This window comes from Pongo abelii, chromosome 9, assembly GCF_028885655.2.
Source record: "Pongo abelii isolate AG06213 chromosome 9, NHGRI_mPonAbe1-v2.0_pri, whole genome shotgun sequence".
NCBI classification, from domain to species: domain Eukaryota; kingdom Metazoa; phylum Chordata; class Mammalia; order Primates; family Hominidae; genus Pongo; species Pongo abelii.
The window spans coordinates 127,626,391-127,649,056 of NC_071994.2; the positions used below are offsets into that span (position 1 = coordinate 127,626,391).

General features: G+C 40.3%; 2 protein-coding genes across 2 annotated transcripts; both read right to left on the minus strand.

The window, feature by feature from the left end:
- Nucleotides 1–555: 555 nt before the first annotated feature.
- On the minus strand, nucleotides 556–1,485 carry LOC100447981 (olfactory receptor 8B4). The gene has a single exon (XM_002822630.4). The coding sequence runs from the start codon at nucleotides 1,483–1,485 to the stop codon at nucleotides 556–558; it is 930 nt and encodes a 309-aa protein (XP_002822676.3).
- Nucleotides 1,486–14,420: 12,935 nt separating this feature from the next.
- Nucleotides 14,421–22,666, minus strand: LOC100448347 (olfactory receptor 8B8). The gene is made up of 3 exons (XM_054525325.1): nucleotides 22,546–22,666; nucleotides 18,444–18,579; nucleotides 14,421–18,054 (listed from the first exon to the last, which is right to left on the minus strand). Exon 3 carries the CDS (start codon nucleotides 18,042–18,044, stop codon nucleotides 17,103–17,105), a length of 942 nt encoding a protein of 313 aa, XP_054381300.1. The 5' UTR covers nucleotides 18,045–18,054; nucleotides 18,444–18,579; nucleotides 22,546–22,666; the 3' UTR covers nucleotides 14,421–17,102.

The following is a 22,666-nucleotide window of genomic DNA, read 5'->3' on the forward strand; positions in this document are numbered from 1 at the left end:
CAGATCATAGAAAATTCTTGTGTGAGGGCTTCTTTTATGTACACACATGTATATGAAAAGGAGGGTTTATGATCTTCCTGAGCAAGCAACCTCCTGAAGAGCTGGAAGATTATATTAGCATTGGCACCAAGGTATCTACCATTGATCTTTAATAAAGTCTGCTCATGTAACTAAAGAGAAAACACTCCTCAACCTTTATATCACCACCTGCCCCTTGTTCCAGCCAGAAACGTTCTTGCTCAGAAAAACCCATTTAGCCTACCAAGAAAAGAATGGAAGGCATGGAGCCTCATCTTACTCATCTCTTGGGCCTAATACAGAGTTCAGTAAACAAAAGGCATTTCGTAGATGCTAAGTTGCATGCAATGAGCCAATTTAAGTGTTGCAAAATAATATAGTCCTCAAGGAGAGTATAGGAAGGAGATTTCCAATTCTTAAAAGTGGAGAGGAGACCCTCTTTGAGGAAAAATATTAAAATTCCTCCACCTATAAATAGAAAGACACTCGAGTATCATGCTTACTGAGAATCGGTTGCCAGTGATACGAAGAGACCCATTAGAAGAGCACTCTCTTCAGGGTTTTGCCCAGGGCAAGTTTAACATCCTTATTCCTCAAACTGTAGATCAAAGGGTTAAGCATGGGAACCACATTGGTGTAAAAGACTGAGGCAAATCTGCCGTGGTTGATAGAGCCAGGAAAAGATGTTGTTAAGTAGGTGAATGTCCCTGACCCAAAAAACAGAGCAACAACAATTATGTGGGAGCCAGATGTGCTAAAGGCTTTGGATCTGCCCTCTGCAGAAGGAATACGGAGGATGTTGGAGAGTATCAAAGCGTAAGAGATGATGATGCTTATGCTGGATAGCATGATGATTACTCCAACAACAATGAAAAATACCAGCTCACTGACATGGGTGCTGGTGCGGGAGAGCTGCAAGAGGGGGAGAACTTCACACAGATAATGGTCAATGACATTGGAATCACAGAAGGTCAGTCGCAGCATGCTTCCAGTATGGGCCATGGCCCCAGCAAACCCTACCACATACGAACCAAACATCAGCAGAAAGCAGACCCTTGGGGACATGGTGACCATGTAGAGCAGGGGGTTGCAGATGGCCACATAGCGATCATAGGCCATTGATACCAACACATAGCACTCAGAATTGACAAAGAAACAGAAGAAAAATAGCTGAGTCATACATCCCACATAAGAGATGATACTTTCTGACACAAAGTCATTCAGTATTTTGGGGGTAAACACACAAGAATAACAGAGATCTATAAAGGACAAGTTGAAGAGGAAAAAGTACATGGGGGTGTGAAGGCTAGGATTTATCCCAATTAAGGTGATCAAGCCCAAGTTGCCCACCACAGTGAACACATAGATCCCTAAGAATAGAAGGAAAAGAGGGAGCTGGAGCTCCGGCTGTTCTGATAATCCCACAAGGATAAACTCAGTCACTGAGGAGCTGTTTTTCAGAGTCATTCTCTCTTGGCGAGTTGTCTGTGGAAACAGAGGGCAAAACACAAAGAGTCATGACAGGCACAAGCATGGCTAAGGGAAGAAGACTCTAGCAGACCAGCCAGTGTGCAGATGCCCTTTCTTCCGTCCTCCCTCATCTACACACCTCCCCACCCTGAGGTATTGACAACGTGTCTGTGAGAGGATCTGAGCTCTGCTGGGCCGATCATGAATTCAAGCTAGCATCTGTTACCATGGGCAGCAAGAATTCTGTCTCTGCTTGAGAGATGAGGAGGGAGACAACACACCTGAATTGGCTGCCCAGGGACTCTCAGAAAGACACCCTGAGAACCAAGAGCACAACCTGGGCCACTGCCTCAGGAGCTGAGAGACCAGAGCTCTCAAGGTCCCCAGGATGCCCTCCCATTCTCTGCCTCCATCTCCCAACTAGATAGTGGATTTCCATCTGGAGAGAAAGCCAAGAGTGTTCCCTACTGGCTCTTTACATCCCACCCACCTCCTCGAAGACTCTCCATTCCATCTCACATCAGCGTCAGTGTTGAGAGCAGAGACGGGATCCATATTTCCCAGAGCCCTTGGTTGTGGGTTTCAAAGAAACCATCAGGAAAGACAGGATTCAGACCTTCACCTTCCTTCTCCCGGGCCCCACTCAGTGCTGGGCCTTATACCGTCTCTTTTTCCGTTAGCCAGAAAGCAGAAATGGTGCTGCTTGTGCAGAATGCACACAGCCTTGCCTATTACCTCTTTTGACTCCCTTGGTGCTGAGAATCAGAGCTTTTACAGACCCCAGGCTCCAAGGTGCTCAAGGAATAGACTATGGTTTCTGTTTGTGGATTTTCCCAGGTGGTCTCGGCAACTTCCGGAAAGAAAACTAGGAACTCTCATTTTGACCAGAACCCCAGCTGTCATATCACAGAGGAATTTAAGCTGCTTGACGATCTCAGGGACCTGATTAGACACAGTTTCCCCTGGGAATTTCTCCAAGATCTGTCTCTATAGGGAAGGAATTGCACTCTTTGTTTACAGCCTGGATAACAGTGCTTACCTAGCATCTTGGGAGTGGGGGTCCCACTCAAACTTTCCCTCTACTCCAGGGATTTCATGTTATTCAGTGCTGAGTTTGAGGACTCATTTTTTCCTTTCTCATTAACTCTCAGAGCCTAAGCTTGAATTTAAGGGTGAATAGCCCCAACCTTAGCCACCATCTCCAAATCTTCACAGGGAGCTATAAGAGTAGGACCCCTCAAAAAAGGTCAGATCAGATCTATAGAGAGCACCTCAGATAAAAGGCTTCTTGGACCATGCGCTGCTCAGAACAGAAACCACACCACCTCCACCACAAACACCACCTACTCGCAGCTCTAATAAGGGCCGCAGACAGGCCTTTACTATATATGAAGAGATTAAAATATCACAACACATATGCTAGAAAGCACACACTAACACACACACACACACACACCCCTACACAGAGTTACTCTCTAGGCATGCAGTCTTAAGGTATAATGGGAGATGGATGTAAGGGTTTAATCCTGCCATTTTCAGATGACAAAGCTGCTCTCCATATGATCTGCTAGATGAATATTTTAAGAAAAATTCAAAGACATGGGAGCATCTGCATTTGTAAGTTTCACTAAGGCTGCCTAAAATAATCCCAGTTCGTCTGGGACGGTCCTGACTTACACTCATTATCTCTGTATAATTATTAATAACATACCCTTTCACTCTCAGAAGTGTCTGGACTTGGACAACAAATTATGTGATCACTGGATTAAAAGAGCAGAAGTAGCTTTTCAGGTCTGGCCCTCAGTGTCTCCTAAATCCACTGACTTTCATCCCCTTTTGGACGGTCTCTGTCTTTCACCCTCCTTGCCCTCAAGGTCTTCCTTAACTGAGCCTGCCCTTCTGGACAACCAATGCTATCTCTTAAGGAAAACCTGTCTTCAAAAATGGGAAAGACATTAACTGCAAGCTGCTTCTGATTAATATCTAGCCCAAAAATCCTAAAGCAAAGAAGTACAACCCCTAGTTACCTGCCTAAAATCAGTGAAAAGGAAAAAAAATAAAAATAAAGGGATAGGAATTACCTAGGTATAAGGAACAAATATTAGTACATTGTTGTACATCACTGTATATGAGTACAATAAATTGGTTGGCAGTAATTGACAAACTTGGACATATACATACATTTTGACCCAGTGTTCCACCCTTAAGTGTATACTAAATAAAAATAAGTAGGCATATTTACCTAAAGACATGCCAAGATTGTGCACAGCAGCATTGTCCTTAATAGCTACAAACTGAAATCACCCCATCTGTCAGCCAACTGTAGACTGGATAATAAATGGTACGATGTTAATAAAATAAAATTCCATATAGCCATGAAAGATAATGACATAGATAAATGTCACAAACCAATAGGGAGTGAAAGGAGCCAACCACAGAAGACGGTATATTTTATGATTTCATTTATATACAGTTTAGAAACAAGGAAGCTTATCTATGGTGCTAGAAGTCACACAGCAGTTCCTCTTGGCTGGGCAGGCAGGGGCTAGTGACTGGAGAAGGATGTGAAAGGTGCTTTAGGGTTGCTGGCAATGTCTGGTTCTGACAGGGGTGCTGGTGACACAGATGTATGCAGTTAGCAAAAATTCATCGAGCTCTATCCTTATGTTACACTTAAATAAAAAGTTTATTTAAAATGTAAGTGGAGAACAAAAAATAAATCATCCTACCAAATTAGTTTAAGACAAAAATTACTCAACAGCTTTGAGCTATAATTCCCCCATTTGTAAAATGGATATTTACTGCCCTGACAACTCAATATAGTAGAATGTGCAAGAAAAATAACACCGTTCATGTTTCTTTTCCATCTTATGTCACTTAAAATAAAAAACCATTTTTTAATATAAAGGGAAGAAATCAAGAGAAAAGAAAATTAATGCATATGGAGCAACTACAGAGTGCCTGGCCTTATGCTGGATGTTTTCTGATGTAATATGTTGTTTATAACAACTATACAATGTGTATGTGTGTGGCAGACACACATACACAGTCACGCATGTATACCTTACATCCCACATGCTCTTGATATAATAGGACTGAAACTCCTCCAATCAAAAGATGAGGCCTATATGCCCTAATTTTGCCTCTAGGCAGGGACTTGGGATTTTTCCAATCACTAGAGTATGGTGGAAGTGATGCTATGTGACTTTCAAGGTTAGGTCATAAAAGGGTAGAGCTTCCACCAGGCATGCATTCTCTCTCTCTATATATATATTCTTTCTCTCTCTCTCTCCCCTCTCCCCGCACCTCACATCTATTTCTCTTTTGACATCCCTTAACCTTCAGGAAAGTCATGTTAAAACCCTCTAGCCTTGTTGCAAGATAAAATCACATAATTACATGCCATAGGAACTTAACTCTTGTTTATGTCACTTACCCTATAGGAAAATTGCTCTCATTATACAGTACATTATTTCACTTAAAGTTGTGGTTTCCAAGCACCTACCAAAAATGTTGAGTGCAGACTTACCGTACACTATAAGGTAGCAAGTGTGTGGTCATTTGTCCATTGTTGAGGGGCAGGAGCCCCTTAGGACCTACATGCCAGTGAGTGGACACTTGGGAAAACACTCAAGGGAAGTAGCCAGGGGACTCACCAGAACAAGTCTGGATCACTTGGCCCAATTCTCCCACACTACCAAGGAAGTCTCCTTCCAGTTCCATATGTGAATAATGTTTATGAGGTTTACTTTTATGAAGAAAACAAGCATTGCTTTTTAGTACACATAATTCCTTACCCATTGCATTTTCCCATCCTGAATGGCAGTTTATTAGGTATGCAGCAATGATCTAACATGGAAGAGAGAATCTTCTGTTCATTAGAGTAGACATCAATTTATTAATCATCCAACAAATATTTATTAAAGCTAGTTATTTCCAGTAATATTGCAAAAGCTATTGTATTAGGGTTCTCTAGAGGGACAGAACTAATGTGATACATAGAGAGAAGCGTTTATTAAGTATTAATTCACATGATCACAAGGTCCCACAATAGGCTGTCTGCAGGCAGAGGAGCAAGGAGAGCCAGTCCGAGTCCCAAAACTGAGGAACTTGGAGTCCAATGTTCGAAGGAAGGAAGCATCCAGCACGGGAGAAAGGTGTAGGCTGGGAGGATAGGCCAGTCTGTCTTCTACATTTTTCTGCCTGCTTATAGTCTAGTCTCAATGGCAGCTGATTAGATTGTGCCCACCCAGATTAAGAGTGGGTCTGCCTTTCCCAGCCCACTGACTCAAACGTTAATCTCTTTTGGCAACACCCTCACAGACACACCCAGGATCAATACTTTGTATCCTTCAATATAATCAAGTTGACAGTATTCAGCATCACAGTTATATTCAGAAAGAGTTCTTGGGATAAAAACAAAAACCAAGAATTCTGGACAAAATATTAAAAGCATCTATTTGTTCATATTTGAGCTGCCAAAAACTAAGTAAAAATCTGTGAGAGCAAAAGAGAAGAAGTAAGAAAGTAAGACTTCAGAGGGATGCACAAACCCCAGAGCTAGAGTTTGCCTTTGGGGAACTAGCGGATTCCTGGGGGTCAGAGCTGGGGTTTAATGAGTTAGCTATGCAGGAGATAAAAAGATAAAGCCTGGAACTTTAAGCAGGTTGAAAGTTTGGAACCATGACTGACATAATTCTGACTCCCCAGGAAAAAAAAAAATTCTCCGTGGCTAACTTGGAAAAAAAATGCCCACAGCAGGAGCAGGCCTAGAAATGTGACTGACTTGGCCTTGGCTCTAGAATTGCAGAAAAACAGACAAAATAGCCTCTGACAATTTCTAATCACCTCTGTGTTTCAAGTAAAAAATTCATATTACAAATATGACAATAACAAAAAGTTCTTTCTGGAGAATACAACTTAAATCCAGATACAAAATAATTTCCCCAGATAAATATCCAAGGATCATGAGCTCATGATGAAAATTTTAAACAAACACAAAATAATCCACCATCAATAAGACTCACCAGGAATGATAAAACACAATTTATGTACCTAGCCAAACCTGCAAAATTACTAGCTTGTCAGGGACAGAAAACAAAATAGATGTATATAATATGTTTTTAAAAATTAAAAAGCAAACTGAAAGTATAACGAAGGAACCATCAAAACTGAAAGAACCCTCCAAACTTTAAGGAATCAAATAGAATTTTTAGAAATGAAAATATGATGATTAAAATTGGGACCTCTATGAATATGTTAGAGAGCTTATGTTAGACACAAGTGAAGAGAAAATAAGTAAACTGGAAGGTAGATCTGAAGAAATTGTCCAGAAAAGTCAACATCAGTGTGGGAGAGACTATGAGTTAGAAATACAATTTAAGATATGTAGAAATAAGAAGTTCCAACGTGTGTGTGTGTGTGTGTGTGTGTGTGTGTGTGTGGTATACACACAAGCATTTAAAATAATTTAAACCCCATGTTTTGCTCTAAAAACAAGGCAACAATGAAAACAGACACAACCCCTTAACTTTCAAACATATAATCTGGATGGAGAAAGCTAGAAGAAACAGATACTGACACATAATTAGAAATACAGTAAGTGTGCCAGGAAGAGGTTATAGAGTTCTATGAAAACATTTAAAGTGGGCCCTACCAAGTCTTCAAGGTCAGAGAAGGCCTCCCTAAAGAAGTGAAATTCAGTTTTAAAGCTAAATTTAAGTAGAGATTTAAAAATATATAGCTGTTTGTTTGTGACTGTCCAGCATTGGAATTCCTTCCAAATTGAGGACTCTGCCCCTATGTGAGCCTTGGCTGAAGCAAGGACCCAGCCTCCTCCTGTGAAAGCACCCCAGAGAACATCAGATCTGAGCTCAGCCAGTCAGATGTTCCCAGGCAGAACTCTTGAGTTTGGGGCGAGTGACAGAAAATAAACAGGAACAATTTATATTTCATTTTTGCAAAATCAAAAACAAAAATCTACCAGTCAATAAAAATGTTAGGTACTAGTGGTGCCAACATGAACAATCGGTGCAGCCTAACCAGATAGTTGTGTGGTATAACTTGGCTAAGATTCCACCTGTCTGGCTCCAAAAACTAGTTCCCTAGCCTGTTCTAAGATTCTATGAACTACCCCATTTATTGCTAATGAGCTCCCTTTTTTACTAAAGTTAACCAGAATCAACTGCTTCTTGCAGCTAAGATCTCTGTCTACTGAAATAGGGACTGGTGGCTAAGGGGTCTGTGGGAAAGGAGTAGAGACAGGAAAAGCATCGCAGGCTGTGGGGCAATTTTTTCATCTCCCTATGTTGGGATAAGCACACTCCCCACAATCATCTGCACAGAGTGTGACAAACCTTCCTCAAAGTTTTGGTCTATTTTTAATGATTTTCCCCTTCCAGGGATATGTTTGGATGTGTTTTGGAAAATATAATAAACAAGCATCCCAGTTTCCAAAGACTGCTATTCTTCATACTCTTGCAAGAAAGTTCTTAAAACCTTTGATTCTTCAATGATTCCTTTTTTTCTAAATAAGCTAAATTATGCTTGTCAGTGGAATGAATATAAGCTTCTTTGCTGGCTAAACAGAAATGCATTTAACGAATTATCTGGCCAGGTTTTTTAATGGAATGTGGGCCATATATAAATAAAACAAAAAGATGATGTTTAACATCTAAGGAAGATAATGGCTCAATAACTACTTTTATTAATGAATAATAGCTAGTGTAAGTTTACATTAGTCAAAGTTATGATGGTGTTCTGCTTTTTCATATGCTCTATATTCACTTTATTGGCTTTGAGATCCTTTATAAAATCAATACCTGGAATAACTTTTTGCACATCTTATAAAATTTGGAGAATAATTTTGCTCTTAAAAATTATTATAAGCCATTATAGAAAGTATATCTTTGATTTTATAACAGGTTATTTTATACTAAATCTTTATTCAGAACATCTCCAGTTATTATATTGTTACTATGGAAATTCACAATCTGCTTTATGACATAGTTTTAGAAATGTATTGCTATTAGTCTTGAATAACAAGTAGAAGGTTACCAGCAGAGAAACTCAGGAAAGCATTCTGAGCAAAAGGAACCACAAAAGGAAAGGAAAAGGTTATAAAGGAAAAAAACACTGCAAATTTTAGGAGTGCCAAGTGACATAGAGAACAGAACTGCTGTATACAGGGCAAGGAGGGGTTGGAAATTGTGGACCAGGTTAATGATGAGAAATGTAGAAAGAAAATAAAATGTCAGTACCTTCCAGATTCATTATGCTAAGGGGAAAAGTTAAGCCCTGAAAGCTGACTCACTCATGTTAACATGACTGTTTTTCTTCTCTGCTGCATGACTGTTACTTTCTGACTTTTGTGTTGAGATGTTATACAGTAACTAAACTCCCTGTTCTTTATTCAAACTAGACTAAATGACACTGGAAATAGAGACCCTTGTGACTGTTTCCTCTTTACAATAACATGTAAAACAATCCCCTTAGAGTGGAACCAATAGTAGTCAATCAAATCTTATATCTGTATGTTGCCTTTGCATGGAAAGTGTAACCTATTCAGCACCTCCGTTTTCTTTTGTATAAATTATCCTTATTTTTCACCACACCAGGAGCACAGATCACCATTCTTTGGTGTAGCTCTGCTCCCTGGACCATGCCCTCATACTTTCCATTTTAATGAGCTCTCCTTAAATTAGATTCTGACCCTTTTGATTATCTTAGGTTGACATAATTAATCATATCCCTTTCTGAGTCCAGAATCAATTGAAAAAATACAGACAGCAGTCACACAGGAAAAAAAAATGCCACCTTTATTGCTGATAAGATTAATTGGAAAACCCAACTTGGATGTGCAATAGGACCTTGTAATTCTCTCAATGCACACCATAGATTAAACTTGTGAATTTAGGTCTAAACTGAGCTGGACAACAGTTGTCTTCACTACAAAGGAGAAAGGTTGCAAATACAAGAGATTAGTGGGGGCCCTGAGAACATATGTATCCAACTAGGTTAAAAAGGGAAAGGGTCTGTAGGAAGAAGGCTGGGCCTCAAGTTCATTTTCCCAATTTCTCATCAGTCCTATAAACCACTCCTCTCCCTCAGCAGCTTCCTGATTTACCTTCTGGGACAGAAAGCCCCGCATGCTGTAGAGAATGCGAGGTGCAAAGCATAAAGGAGACCAGAATCACAGTTTGGGCCCAGATCTGTTGTTACCACAATTTGGACTTGACTGTGGTCAATGGTGAGCAAGATGGGAGAGTGCTGACATCACCAAGCTGGCCCTCTGGCTTTTAGAAATGAGACAGATGGGACTGGAGACAAGAAACCCGAACTAGAATGGTGCAAGGGATATGCAGAATTTGACACCTCAGGATAAGAAAGGGAAAGCTACTTTTAGAATTTAGAAAAGGAATTTAGGATCATCAGATGAAATGTCACTGTTACAAAGTTCTTTGCAAAGAAGGAAACTATGCTTTCTGTGAGGCAAACAGAAACATTTGTCTTTCTACTGACCTGATAGCTATAAACACAACAAAGTAAAAACCATAATTTTGGTATATATATTTAATCATACAGAAAGCTGTTTACAACATTTTACACAATGCAAATAAAATTGCGGGTCGGGTGCAGTTGCTAATGCCTATAATCCCAACACTTTCAGAGACCAAGGCAAAAGGATCACTTGAGGCCCAGAGTTCAAGACCAGCCTTGGCAACATAGTGAGACTCCATCTCTACACAAAATTTAAAATTAAAAGTCAATTAAAAAAAAAAAATTGCAAAAGGGAACTTAACATGATCACATCTTTGTATATATGTGTGTGTGTGTGTATGCGTGTGTGTGTATATGTGTGTGTATATATATACACATATATAGTTATATATACACATATATAAAACTATATATACATATATAGTTTTGCAAACTGGTCTCTGCCATCACAACTACACAGACATACCCAGAAAAATATACACCAAAATGCTAAAAGTGGTCATATTTAGGTGCCAGGAGTGTGGAATTTTTTTAAAGCTTTTGCTTATTGCTACATATTCCTTATCTCACATAGTCCTACAATAGTAAAACATGGCTTTTGCAAATTTAAGAAAAATAATTTTAAAAAATTAAAAAATACTGCATAATTTCAGTATTTTAAGGTTTAAGGATTTCTTCAAAGTGTATTTAGCATCTTCTATATCTAGCAGGCATTATCACCTGGCTGAAGTTGGGAATATAACCTCAAGAAACATTTTCGAAATACATTATTGCATAATCCATATAACAGTAGATCAGTAGGTCTCAGATATGTTTATATTACTGATCCCTAATAATAATGACTGAGCTAATGCTCAGTGCATTAAATAAGGAGAAAAATCTTCAATGTCTTTATCTTAGCATATTTTTTGACAAATTGTTTCAACTGAGAGTGAATGTAGGGACTTGTTCAGCTCAAAGGCAGCAGGAATTTGGACTTTGTACAAGGTGAAAATATATATGCATCACACGTGCTCCTTCTTGCACACCCAAACTGAGCTTTCTGGAAGGCAGCTAGTGTTGAAAGTGTGGGCGACTCTAGAGTCCTGCAGTCTAAATTCAATTCTTTACTCCACCACTGACTATCTGTGCAATCTTAGGCAAGTACCTTAACTTTTTACAGCCTCGGTTTGCCCATTTATAAAACAGGGACAATTATCTCACGCATTTGTACAGGAGATTAAATGAGAACTTGTATCTAAAGTTCGTAAGACAGATAAAGTCTCAAAAATGTTATTATTAGGGTTTGAAAAACTCATGTCCCTTGAATATTAAATTATTATCTATATGTCCACATTCATTCTCAGATCAGGGTAGTACGGAAAATTTTTAAAAAGGGAAGAAGCAGGAAAGGAAGGTATTGCAAAATATTACAAGAATGAAAGAAGCAAATGGGACAAGCAGTCATGTCTTTAAGGAGGCCAGACAGAATGGCATTTACAACCAAATTGTGTGGGTAAAAGTCTCAGGGCTTTTTTTCTTCCACCTCAGGCTGATTTTCTTCTCATCTAGTCCCATCAGTTACTAATAGGAACTGGAAGAAGCTGTCATGTGAGGAGGCAAAAAGTGGTAAGAAAAGGGCCACAAGTGACACTTAGGAATCACTGGCTTTGGCCACAGAGTATTGGCCCATTCACAGACAGCAAGTCCATTATTTGCCCATAGACAGGTGTATTCAGAGGGACAAATATGTAAATGGTATTTTACAGACATGAATGTTCTTCCATTGAATATCTGCTCACAGAATGACATTAAATATAGCTCATCTCACCTTCCACTCATCTCTTAGTTGTAAATGCCATCAATCTCTAAACAGAACCAATGCTGAGCAGGGAACGGGCAGCAAGAACCTGAAATGTACCATTTTGCCAGACAGTGATAAAGTGCTCAAAATCTGATGGTGCTATATTAAAAGGACACAGAAATCAGTGTGAAGTGGTTTCCACTGGCCAAATCAGGGACAAATTGAGCATCAGAGTAAACAATGATGATAATGAATCATAACCAATTAGATAAAATTAGAAAGCATGAGTCCATAATGACATAAGTGAATGAGCAAACTGATGAGAATAAACAGTTCTTAACAGAATGCCCACTAACAAATAAAGACAGACTGATGGAATCAGAAAAATCTTCATTTTTTAGACATTAGTATAATAATTGATTCAGGCAATAACTGATCATTAATGAATGCTAAAACCAATGTGTGAAAGTTTGAAAAGGAACAAAATATTTGCATAGTCTCAAAACATCTCCCTATAATGTACAGTGAATTGCAAAAGAAAAAGTGGCAATCTTTGCCATTAAAATTACTGAGGAACTTAGTTACAAAAAAACTCTGTATTATCAAATGTCCCAGAAGCAATTCTGGGAAGACATAAAACATACTCATTTGTGAGAATTTTTTTTTAAAAAAGAGGAAGATTTGTTCTGAGAAAGCAGTATTGTACCCTGCAAAGACAGCAAAGATGAATCAGGCTATGGTCTTGGTGGCTTTTTTCTAAGTACATTCATCTTTTCAAGGCGAGTGTTCAGGCAAGTATTCTGAGGAAAATGAGAGCTCCATGCATGAATGATTCATTTTCTCATCATGCAAATTTTTCTTCAATGTGTTATCTCTGGGATATCAGTTTAAATGGAGAGTACAAAATGAATACTCAATTGTTGATATTTTATAAAATCCTTCAAAGCCCTGTGTTCAATTGAATAAAGATTCAGAGCTTAAGTTACCTATTTTATATTATGCTATACATTTTACCATATAAAGGGGTGGAAAGTTGAGGTTTACAAAACTAAGGGAGAGACTAGTTTCTACTACAGCCACCAGGTGACATGAGCCTAAAATTGGGGATCTTGAGTGAACAGGAAGAATATGATGAGGGGACCAGGGTGATGGATGTATGTTCATCAATGTGGTGAAAGAAAGGAATGTGTTGCCAGAAGGATGAAAACAGGAAAGCCTCTTTAGTAAGGCAGCTTCTAAAACTGCTAGACACTCCATTCTTGTATCCAATAAATACTTGCTAAATTCCTACTCTATATGTGCCAGACACTGTGCTGGGTATGGAGGATATAGCAAAACAGACGCCAGGGACCTTGTCTGTACAACACTCACAGTCTAATTTGTGGTGGGAGTGGATGTGGAAAAGTAAGCAAGTAACAGTCCCACATGGTCCGGCACTTACTAGGTTATGTGCCGTGTGCTGTGAAAGCACAGAGAAGCGGCAAGAGGAAGACAGAGGAAGATATTCCAGAAGGAGACCTCATATTTATACATTACCACAAAGGCCAAAGGTGTCTGCCCTTCCTCTGATTAAACCGATCACCAGAAATATGGTCAAGCCAAGAAAAAGCCATTTAAGAAATAAGGCGAGTTTATATGGAAGGAAATGTAGAAGGAAAAAAAAACATTTTCAATGTTGCTCACTGTTTTCTTTATCGATCCAGATACCACAAGTAGTTGATGAAATAAAGTAAGAGGAAAAAAGATGTGAAAAGAAGGAGACAATAATATAAACACTATCATCACCAAAACTAAAAGTAACATGTTTCTATGAGCAGTGCCCTGACTAGGACAGAACCTGGCCAAGAGTAGATTTTCCAGATATGCTTATTCTGGTAATGAGAGTGCACATTGAGTTAAACTTTCAAGAAGGATTTTTGCAACCAAATTCAAGAATCTTGTGCAATTCAATCAGTCTCTATCTAGGAATATATCCAAAGTATGGGGAAAACTCAAAGAGTTGCTGAATAAGTGTGTTAAACAAGTATTATTTATAATTTGGAAAAATGGAAATAACCTAATACATAGTAGTAGAAAATTGTTAATTACATATAATACATCCATAGGATGGAATTTTGTGCAATCATGAAAATTGAGTTGGAGGCAATAGATCAAACACATTCTTGCTGTGGGCTGTGTCTTTCTTGGGGTGTACACTTTTGCAGCCAGAGCTAAAGCTCCCTTGTTTTCACATCATCACTTTCTCTCCCCCCACTTTTTTCCTAACCACAACCCTTCATGTACATTTTTAGGCTTTTCTCTCCATTTATTTATCTTAGTAACAAAGCCTAATTCATTCCTCTTCTAATTAATTTTCATAGTGGATATATTTCAAAGTAGGTTTTCATGACTTTGGAAACAAATTAAAAAATTGTGTGTATTTATGTGCAGACACACACAACTTGTACATGCAGTGACTGTGTAAAAATATACAGCTAATATACAACCATATACAAAAATATACAACCATGATAACCCCTAGAAAAGAAGAGGACTGCATGACAAGAAAACTGAAGTAAAAGGAGGCTTCCTTTCACAGATTATTCTTTGGTACTAGTTTTAAATATCATAAACATTGTCTTAGTCTGTTCAGCCCACTATAACAAAACTACACACCAGGTGGCTTTTAAACAACAGGAATTTATTTCTCATGGTTGCAGAGGCTGAGAAGTCCAAGATTAAGGCAGCAGCAGATTCCATGTCTGGTGAGAGCCCACTTTCTGCCTCATAGACAGAGCCTTCTTGTTTTGTTCTTACATGGTAGAAGAGGTGGGAGAGATCTCTCTCAGGCTTTGTGTGTGTGTGTGTGTGTGTGTGTGTGTGTGTGTGTGTGTGCTAGGATTACAGGCATGCACCACCACACCCACCCTCAGGACTCTTTTATAAGGACACTAACCTCATTCATGAGGGCCCCACCCTCATTACCTAATCACCTCCCAAAGGCCCCACCTCCTTTCAACATCCGTCATTTCAAAATCTGAGTTTGAGGGGACACAAGTGTTCAGCCTATAGCAAATGTATTATCTGGTCAATATATAAATAAATATATCTTGTAAATGGAATGTAGAAATAATCTGATAGAACATGATCATTTTCATATAAGCAAGCATAGGCCCAGAAAAATGAAGCAATTGTCCCAAGGTCACATAATAAATTAGTGCAAGTGCTGATATTAAAATGAAAAGGAACTGGCGGGGATAGAAACAAATTTACCAAGAATCTGGCATTTAATTCTCTTAATACCTCTGGGAAAAATGCTTTTAAAGATGAAGAAATTGATGCTCAGAGACATCATGTAATGCTTAAGGTAACACAACTGAGGAGAAACTCAGGTTCAAATTTGATTCTACCATCCAACTCTCTGGGCTCTGCTCTTTCTGAGTCTTTATGCTGCTCTGCCCCTCTCAGTCCCATAGTCAGCTAAATTCTGTGTTGTTTATCTAGTCCATGCTGTCCAAGACACAGTCCCTCATTCTTTTGAATTCACCCTTATTAATCTGCACCATCCCAAAGGGCAACACTCTACATCCATCCAAACTTTACTTTTTCTAAATAGAAGAGAATCTTCCTAAAGAGAGACTCGTAAGTCAACACATTTTCACAGCATTTCACATATCATTGTTTCACAAAGAAATCTACTATTTATAATCTTTTTAAACTGAAAAGTTACTCTACCTTCCTTTATACAGCACCATTAGGCTGTGGGCTTATAAACCTGAGCCACATCATTTCTCCCACCCTTTATTGGAAGGTGCAGCAGTCAGAGTTTCTGCAAAAATCAGATGATCCACACAAATACAGTAATTGAAAATACAATAGAGAAACTATTTGCATTCGTTTAAGCAAAAGTGATTGAGAGAAACCACAAAGAGATGGTCAAGCTCTCTGGGTTAACAACAGCAGGGAGACATTATCACTCCTTGGCATGAAGAGACGAGGGAGGGAGCAGTTATTATAACCCAGTAAGAAATGAGGCATTCAGTTACTGCCACTGTAGCCCAGCTGGGAGGAAGTCAGGGAAATAAATAGCATAATATCACACTCCTCCTACCCTCTGATTTCCTCTGCTGATGTTGCCATTGGTCTAACCCAACTGAAACCAGAGGGCAAGGGGACCGGTTAAGGAATACCTCCCAGGATTCGGCGTGAGGCGCCAAGGGGCAGAAAGTTGATCTGTGAAACCATGCAAAAAATACCCCACATGGTTTCTGCTACATGCAGCATTATACCATTTGGTGGTCATTCCCTCCACTGACTGACTGCCGTGTGGGTCTCACCTGACTACTGACTTGTAACACAAGGCTCTCTGTGGTTCTGAAATATTCTCCAGATCCATAACTGACCACCCTAGGCTGTGGACTTCTCCATCTTATGGTTTTATTGTTGTTGTTTTTTAGATGGAGTCTTGCTCCATTGCCCAGGCTGGAGTGCAGTGCCATGATCTTGGCTCGCTGCAACCTCTACCTCCTGGGTTCAAGCGATTTTCCTCCCTCAGTCTCCTGAGTAGCTGAGATTACATGCATGAGCCACTGCATCTGGTCCCCACCTTGACTTTTGAAAACAGGGCAATGATTGTATGTGATTGCATGTGAAATAATTCCCAAATTCCGTTCTTCATAACCTTGACATTTTCTATAAGTTCTTCCACCCAGCATCACTAAAACCCTTCAAGTCCAAGTCCCTGAAGCTCCACCCCACTGTCTTAAGAGGCACCATACATGCTGCTCCCTGGGTCCTAACACACTTCCCCTGCACCTTCTTCAAAATGCTTCAAGAATTTCCCTGGTCATTTGGCCAAGGCCATCTCAACAAAAAATTCTATATACTTCCTACCTACTTGCAAAAATGCGACATTTAAAATTAGCCTTTGAAAAGTTGCATGTAATTTCTGAGGACAGAATCAGATTTTAACATCCTAGGCCAGCTCACATTTGAAATGAAATCTTCCAGAGGCTGAGGGAGGAAGAAAGTGAGCCATAATGAAAAGCAGCCAGTACTGGAAATAAAGAGCCTGGATTTTAGTCGCAGTTCCACTGCTGAGCAGCTGAGCAGTCTCGGGGAAGGTACATAAGCCTGAGTCTATCCTCAGAAATAGTGGGGAATTGAGTGAAATGATCCTCAAGACTTACTGTGTGAGTATTCAAAGCTCTTAAGAATATTTGTAAATTAAGGAACCCTTAAAATGGGGATGATGAACCTGTTTGAGGAAAAATTATATTTCTTCCATGTAACCAATGGAGTCCAAATCACTTATAGGAAAAACAATGTTTCTTTCCTGAGCATTGCCCTTTTCTCAGGAGAATGCATTTTTGTTCAATATTTTCTTTAGAGCAACTTTGACGTCCTTATTCCTCAGGCTATAAATTAGTGGATTGAGCATGGGCACCACAGTGGTATAGAATAGGGAAGACACCTTGCCCTGGTTCATAGGTAAAAGAGAAGAGGGTTTGAGATACATGAATGCTCCTGACCCAAAGAACAGAGAAACTGCAATTATGTGGGAGCTGCAGGTGCTGAAGGCTTTGGACCTGCCCTCTGTGGAATCAATGTGGAAGATGCTGGAGAGAATGAGAACATAGGAAATGAAGATGCTGACTGTGGGCACACCAATATCAATGCCCACAACAACAAACACTGCAAGCTCATTCACATAGGTGCTGGTGCAAGAGCACTCGAGAAGGGGAAGGACGTCACACATGTAGTGGTTGACAAGGTTATTGGCGCAGAAGGTCACACCCATCATGCACGCCGTGTGGGCCATGGCCCCAGCAAACCCCATCCCATAGACACCCAACAAAAGGAGCAAACACACCTGGGGAGACATGGTGACCGTGTACAACAGTGGGTTACAGATGGCCACATAGCCGTCATATGCCATTGCTGACAGGATGAAGGACTCAGAGACAACAAAGAAAAGAAAGAAGAAGAGCTGAGTCATACACCCTGCGTAGGAGATGCTGTTCTTCTTTGAGACAAAGCTCATCAGCATTTTGGGAGTGATAACACTGGAATAGCAGAAATCTATGAAGGACAAGTTATAGAGGAAGAAGTACATAGGGGTGTGCAAGTGAGAGTTGAGCCTTATCAGGGTTATCAAGCCCAGGTTCCCCACCACAGTGACCATGTAGAAGCCTAGAAACAGGAAGAAGAGGGGGATCTGGACTCCCGGTTGGTCTGTTAAGCCTGGGAGGATAAATTCTGTCAGGAAGGAGGAATTCTCAGCAGCCATTGTCATTTAAGGCATTCTGTGGGGACAAGGGAAAAAGTTATTTAGAGAGAAAGAGAGAGACCACGGCTGCCCTCCCAGTCATCCTTCCTTCCTTCTTGAGAATAGGAGGCACACAGAGAGATTTTGAACTTCAGCAGAGGGGGCTTTGCTGCGGCTCCCTCTGGAGCAAGCCCCGCCTCCATGGCCAGGGCAAGTGCTGCTGGGAAGGCCTCCCATCTTTACTTTGATCCCTTTGTTGTGCCCTTTCAACTCCAGTTTCTACTTAAGTTCACAGAAACTGGGGCCAGTCTCCAGGAAGAGTCCTCTTAGAGGCCAGACCCAGCCCACCTGTGCCTGGAGAGTTAGGGTTAGTGTCATCCTGGACAGAGCAGAAGGGTGGGGTGGACTTACCCAGAGCTTTAGTACCTGAGACTGGGGTCTCAGGAAAAGTTCGGACTGCTCATCCGGATTCAGCCTCTCATCCTCTTCAGCCCAGAGTTTCAGTGATATACCTTTAGGTCCAGCTCTTATCTTCACTTGTTCAGATAGATTGGCTGCGGAGCTATCACAGATGAAAGACTAAGCACCAGGCCGCTGCGCCCTATCCCGATGGCAGCACTGGAGCCTCAGCTGCCTCAGAACTCTTTCTGAGCTACAGTACATGACATCTGATGGAGGCTGTGCCCTGGGGCCTTTCTCTAGCTTGCAGAAAGGCGACAGCATCCTTACCATTATCAGTGGCAGCCAATGACAGGAGACTGAGCAGTTTTATTCTGAGTTTGGATATCTGGGGAACTGATTAGAAGTAGAGCAGCAGAAGTTTCCCTGGGATCACAGCCCTGGATATAACAAAGTTGTGCTCGTACCCTTGATAATATTTGAATAGGCTTTTAGAAACATGAAAATATTTGTTCAATTAACATCTACTCGGAAATACACAAAGCATTGTGCAAAAACAATAATTTACCATTTATTGAGCACTTAATGTATACCTAATGCTTTTTTTGTCCTAGCATTATGCACTGACCTCAGCATGCCAGGATCCAATACCATTTTTCATATAATGCTTCATTTTAATTCTACCCCAAATTCTATGAGCTGGGTTTTATCACCCTCATTTTAGAGATGAAGTAACTCCCCAAATGCTAAGTTACAAAGGCCATATTAAAACTAGGTCCATCTTACTCCAGATTTGGTGTTCTTAATAACTGAGTTTAACACCTCCCTGTAGAAGATAATGAAGTATGTAAAGCCCAGTTCTTGCCTTCAAGACTCTGACCATGTCTTGAAAAAGACACTAGAACACACATAATTAAGCAAAAGCATGTGATAAGATCCAGAAAAGGCAAAAACAAAATGCTATGCCACTCTGATGGAGGACATTCAACCTATCACTTATATTTCAGTTCATTGCTAAGCTGCACAGTACCCAGTCCAGAAGACAAACCAACCTGTCTTTTCTTGGAATTTGAGCTTGACCATAAAAATCAATCTCCATTAGTTAAGAAGAGTTTTTTCCAAAATTGCTAACTTGTTGGGATTCCCCTAGATGGCCCCTGTCCTCTATCGTTGCTCTTTCCAGTCTTATTTTCAGCTTTCCTCAGGCTCCCATCCCCTCATCGTGAGCCTGAAGGCCTTGTCGCTTGATTCTCCTTCTTCCCACAGGATATTTGCTTTCTTGTTTTGCTTGCTTTGCTCTTTTCATAACTCCCCTCTCTCGTGAAAAAAGTCATCCCTTCTGTGTTCTAGCCTCTCAGAGCCTTGCTTGAGCTCAGTGACAGCTAGTTATCATTCTTGGAGCCCCATAAATTTGAATCAATATTTAAAAATCATCTAATCCTGTGGTCCATAAACCTGGCTGTGCAATTGAATTAGATACCTATATGCTTATTAAAAGTACAGATCCTGCTGCCCCAAGCCAGGCATCATAAATTAAAATCTCCAGGGGTGAGGTTTTATAACTTATATTTCTCACCCTATTGATCTGGGTATTTAGACAGGTTTCACCTTATTGATCTGGATGTTTAGGCAGGTTTGGGATTCAATGCCCTAATACTCTACCCTATGTTTTCTAGACAGGAAAATTGAAGTCCACCAGTCAGAGTTGGTTGGTGGTGGAGTCCAGAATAAAACTTGTGTCTCCAATCTTCCCAGTTACATTGTCTGGAGGAAGTTCACCTGGCCTTTAATTTGGCTGGAATATAGAGTACAGGAAGGGATATAGTTGTGCATCAACCCTGGAATAGCATCCCAGGTTCCTACTGTGGAGAGACTTGAATGTCATGACAGGAATTATGTATGCAATGTGAATCCATGGAATATATTGAATATGAGAGTGACATGGTCAGAGTTGTGGGGAGGGAGACCAATTAGTCTATTGGGCTACTGGATGTTGATGACTTGATGCCATGTTCCCCCCAAATGCTATGTTTAATGTGTAATTCAGACACGATGCCATAGCTCAAAGCACCAGCAATAAGATAAAGGATGAATTTTCAAAACAAGTAACAGGTAAATGGAGCAAAAGGCCTTTCTAAGCTTTTTGGCACATTACAAGTCACATAAGTCTGGCCCTGCCTTCTAGCTGTGTTGTTCTCTGCCTACTATCCTGAATATTTTCACCAGGCCTGAGTTCAGGTCCCATCACCAAGCTCTCTGTGTTGCATGTTTTATGCCTCATTTTATATTACTCAGCCTATCTTTTGGGCTTCTGCTGTTGCTGTGGCAGTGAGCTGCATCCAGCTATAGCCCAATAACAATGTTTCTTGACTGCACTACGTATCCCCTCCTTTCAGCCCTAGGACATCTCTGCCACCACAAAGTGGTATGTCTGAGAATCCATTCAGCCATTCTGGTGCACGTGCTGACCTGTAAGTGTGAAGGAATTAACACCCCTGGGAGCCAGTGGGTAAATGTCTCCCTTTTCTGTATCTCCAGTGGTTCATTCTTCTTAGTACATCAAAAGATCTCAGAGGAACTAATCCTAAATTCCCCATTAAGGTAATATATAACAGAACCTTTTATTGGTTTTCTATACTTCCCTGTTTTTCTCTCTCTCTTTTCCCTGGGATGACTTCTAAAAATAAGCTATCTGCACGCATGGCCTTGTCCCCAGCACAGCTTTTTGTGGAAATCCCAGGTAAGGTACTCCTAAAACAGTATTTGGAGCAGGTTTCAACAAAATGTTCCTCACTCCACCTGGGAGGAAGCATCCTCACCCAAAGCTCTTTGATTCCAGGACAAGAAACTAAATATGCATCACTAACTTCATCAAGGACCTGAAATTATTCAGTACCATGTTTCAGAGAATTTTTATGTCTTGAGCATGACCTATCAAAATGGCTAAATGCCAGAAGGAGCAATCTCAAATAATTATCGACTCACACCTTAATAGGGATTAGCCACGACAAATCCTATGGTACTTTGTTCTTAGATCTCTTGCAGCTCTACTCACAATGTATTACTGTCCTATCCCTCCATGAACTATAATGATGCTAGCAACGTTGTAGTTTTATTCACTTTTATATCTTTAAACCATATAGCTCACAAAATGTTCATTAATCTCTAATTCTCAATCTCCTCATCTATAAAATGGGGATGATGGTGATAATTCACAGTGTTGTTGTGAGAGTTAAATTAAATGATGAAAGTGGAAGAGCCGAGCAGAGTGGTTGACAAATGAAAGAGCCCTGATAAATGCTGTAGAAAATAGACATAAAACAAATATGAAATGCATATATCCTAGGGATGGCATGAGGGAAGGAAAAATCTTGCTTAAAGCTGGATGAGCCTGAAAGAGACAAGAGAGGGCCTGCCACTGGGCAGAGGAAGACAGCTGACAAGAGTGAGAGGAGCTTGGGAACAATACACTCTTCAAACTTTAAGGCCTGTCTTTCCAACATAACCCAATCCACAGACAGTATCAGGCCCTTGAGTATATTACCCTGTCCCTACTTCCTGTCCTACCACCAATGCCTGTTTTTCAAATATCCACGTTCTATCACACCACAAAAGCCAAATTCCAAAATCAGATAAGGGTTTCTTTACAGCCTCCCGTTTTCTATTCCTATACCCATCTCTAGTCTCCTAGTCTCAGCAAAAATTCCTCTTCCCCAACATTCACAATCTTAGTGCCTACTTTCCTTCAATTCTATGTCAAAACTAAGTTTTCAAGAAGAATCTCACAAATTCATCAGCACACAGTCTACTAAAACTTGCTGGGGACAATCCACATTCTTCACCCTCTTCCAGGCATTTCTTAAAATGAAGACAAAGTCTTTAGCAAAAAAAAATAGATCTCTAGTTATGAAATTTCAAACAGCACTCAGTTAATGAGAGGTACATTTTGGTCAGGATAAGGCAGCTGAAGTGGTGGCTTCACAATTAGAGCCCCATTGGCAGCTGTCTGACCTCCATGCAGCAAGCTAATTACCACCCTTCTCCCAGTCCTGTGTGTGTAGTGGGGGTGTGTGTGTGTATGCACGTGTGTGTGTTTTGTGTATAAGTGCTGGGTGACATTTGAACATACCTCAGAGCTTGCTCCTCTGCCACATGTGGAATGTATTTTAGTCATTGCTCAGAAACAAGATGCCTCAAGTGTAACTCTTATACCTAGAAATTTGCCACTCCCTCAGTGATTATGAGAAACC

Bases quoted from the DNA above. Each gene is read 5' to 3' on its own strand.
- LOC100447981 (XM_002822630.4), bottom strand. From the start codon at position 1,485: ATGACTCTGAAAAACAGCTCCTCAGTGACTGAGTTTATCCTTGTGGGA.
- LOC100448347 (XM_054525325.1), bottom strand. From the start codon at position 18,044: ATGACAATGGCTGCTGAGAATTCCTCCTTCCTGACAGAATTTATCCTC.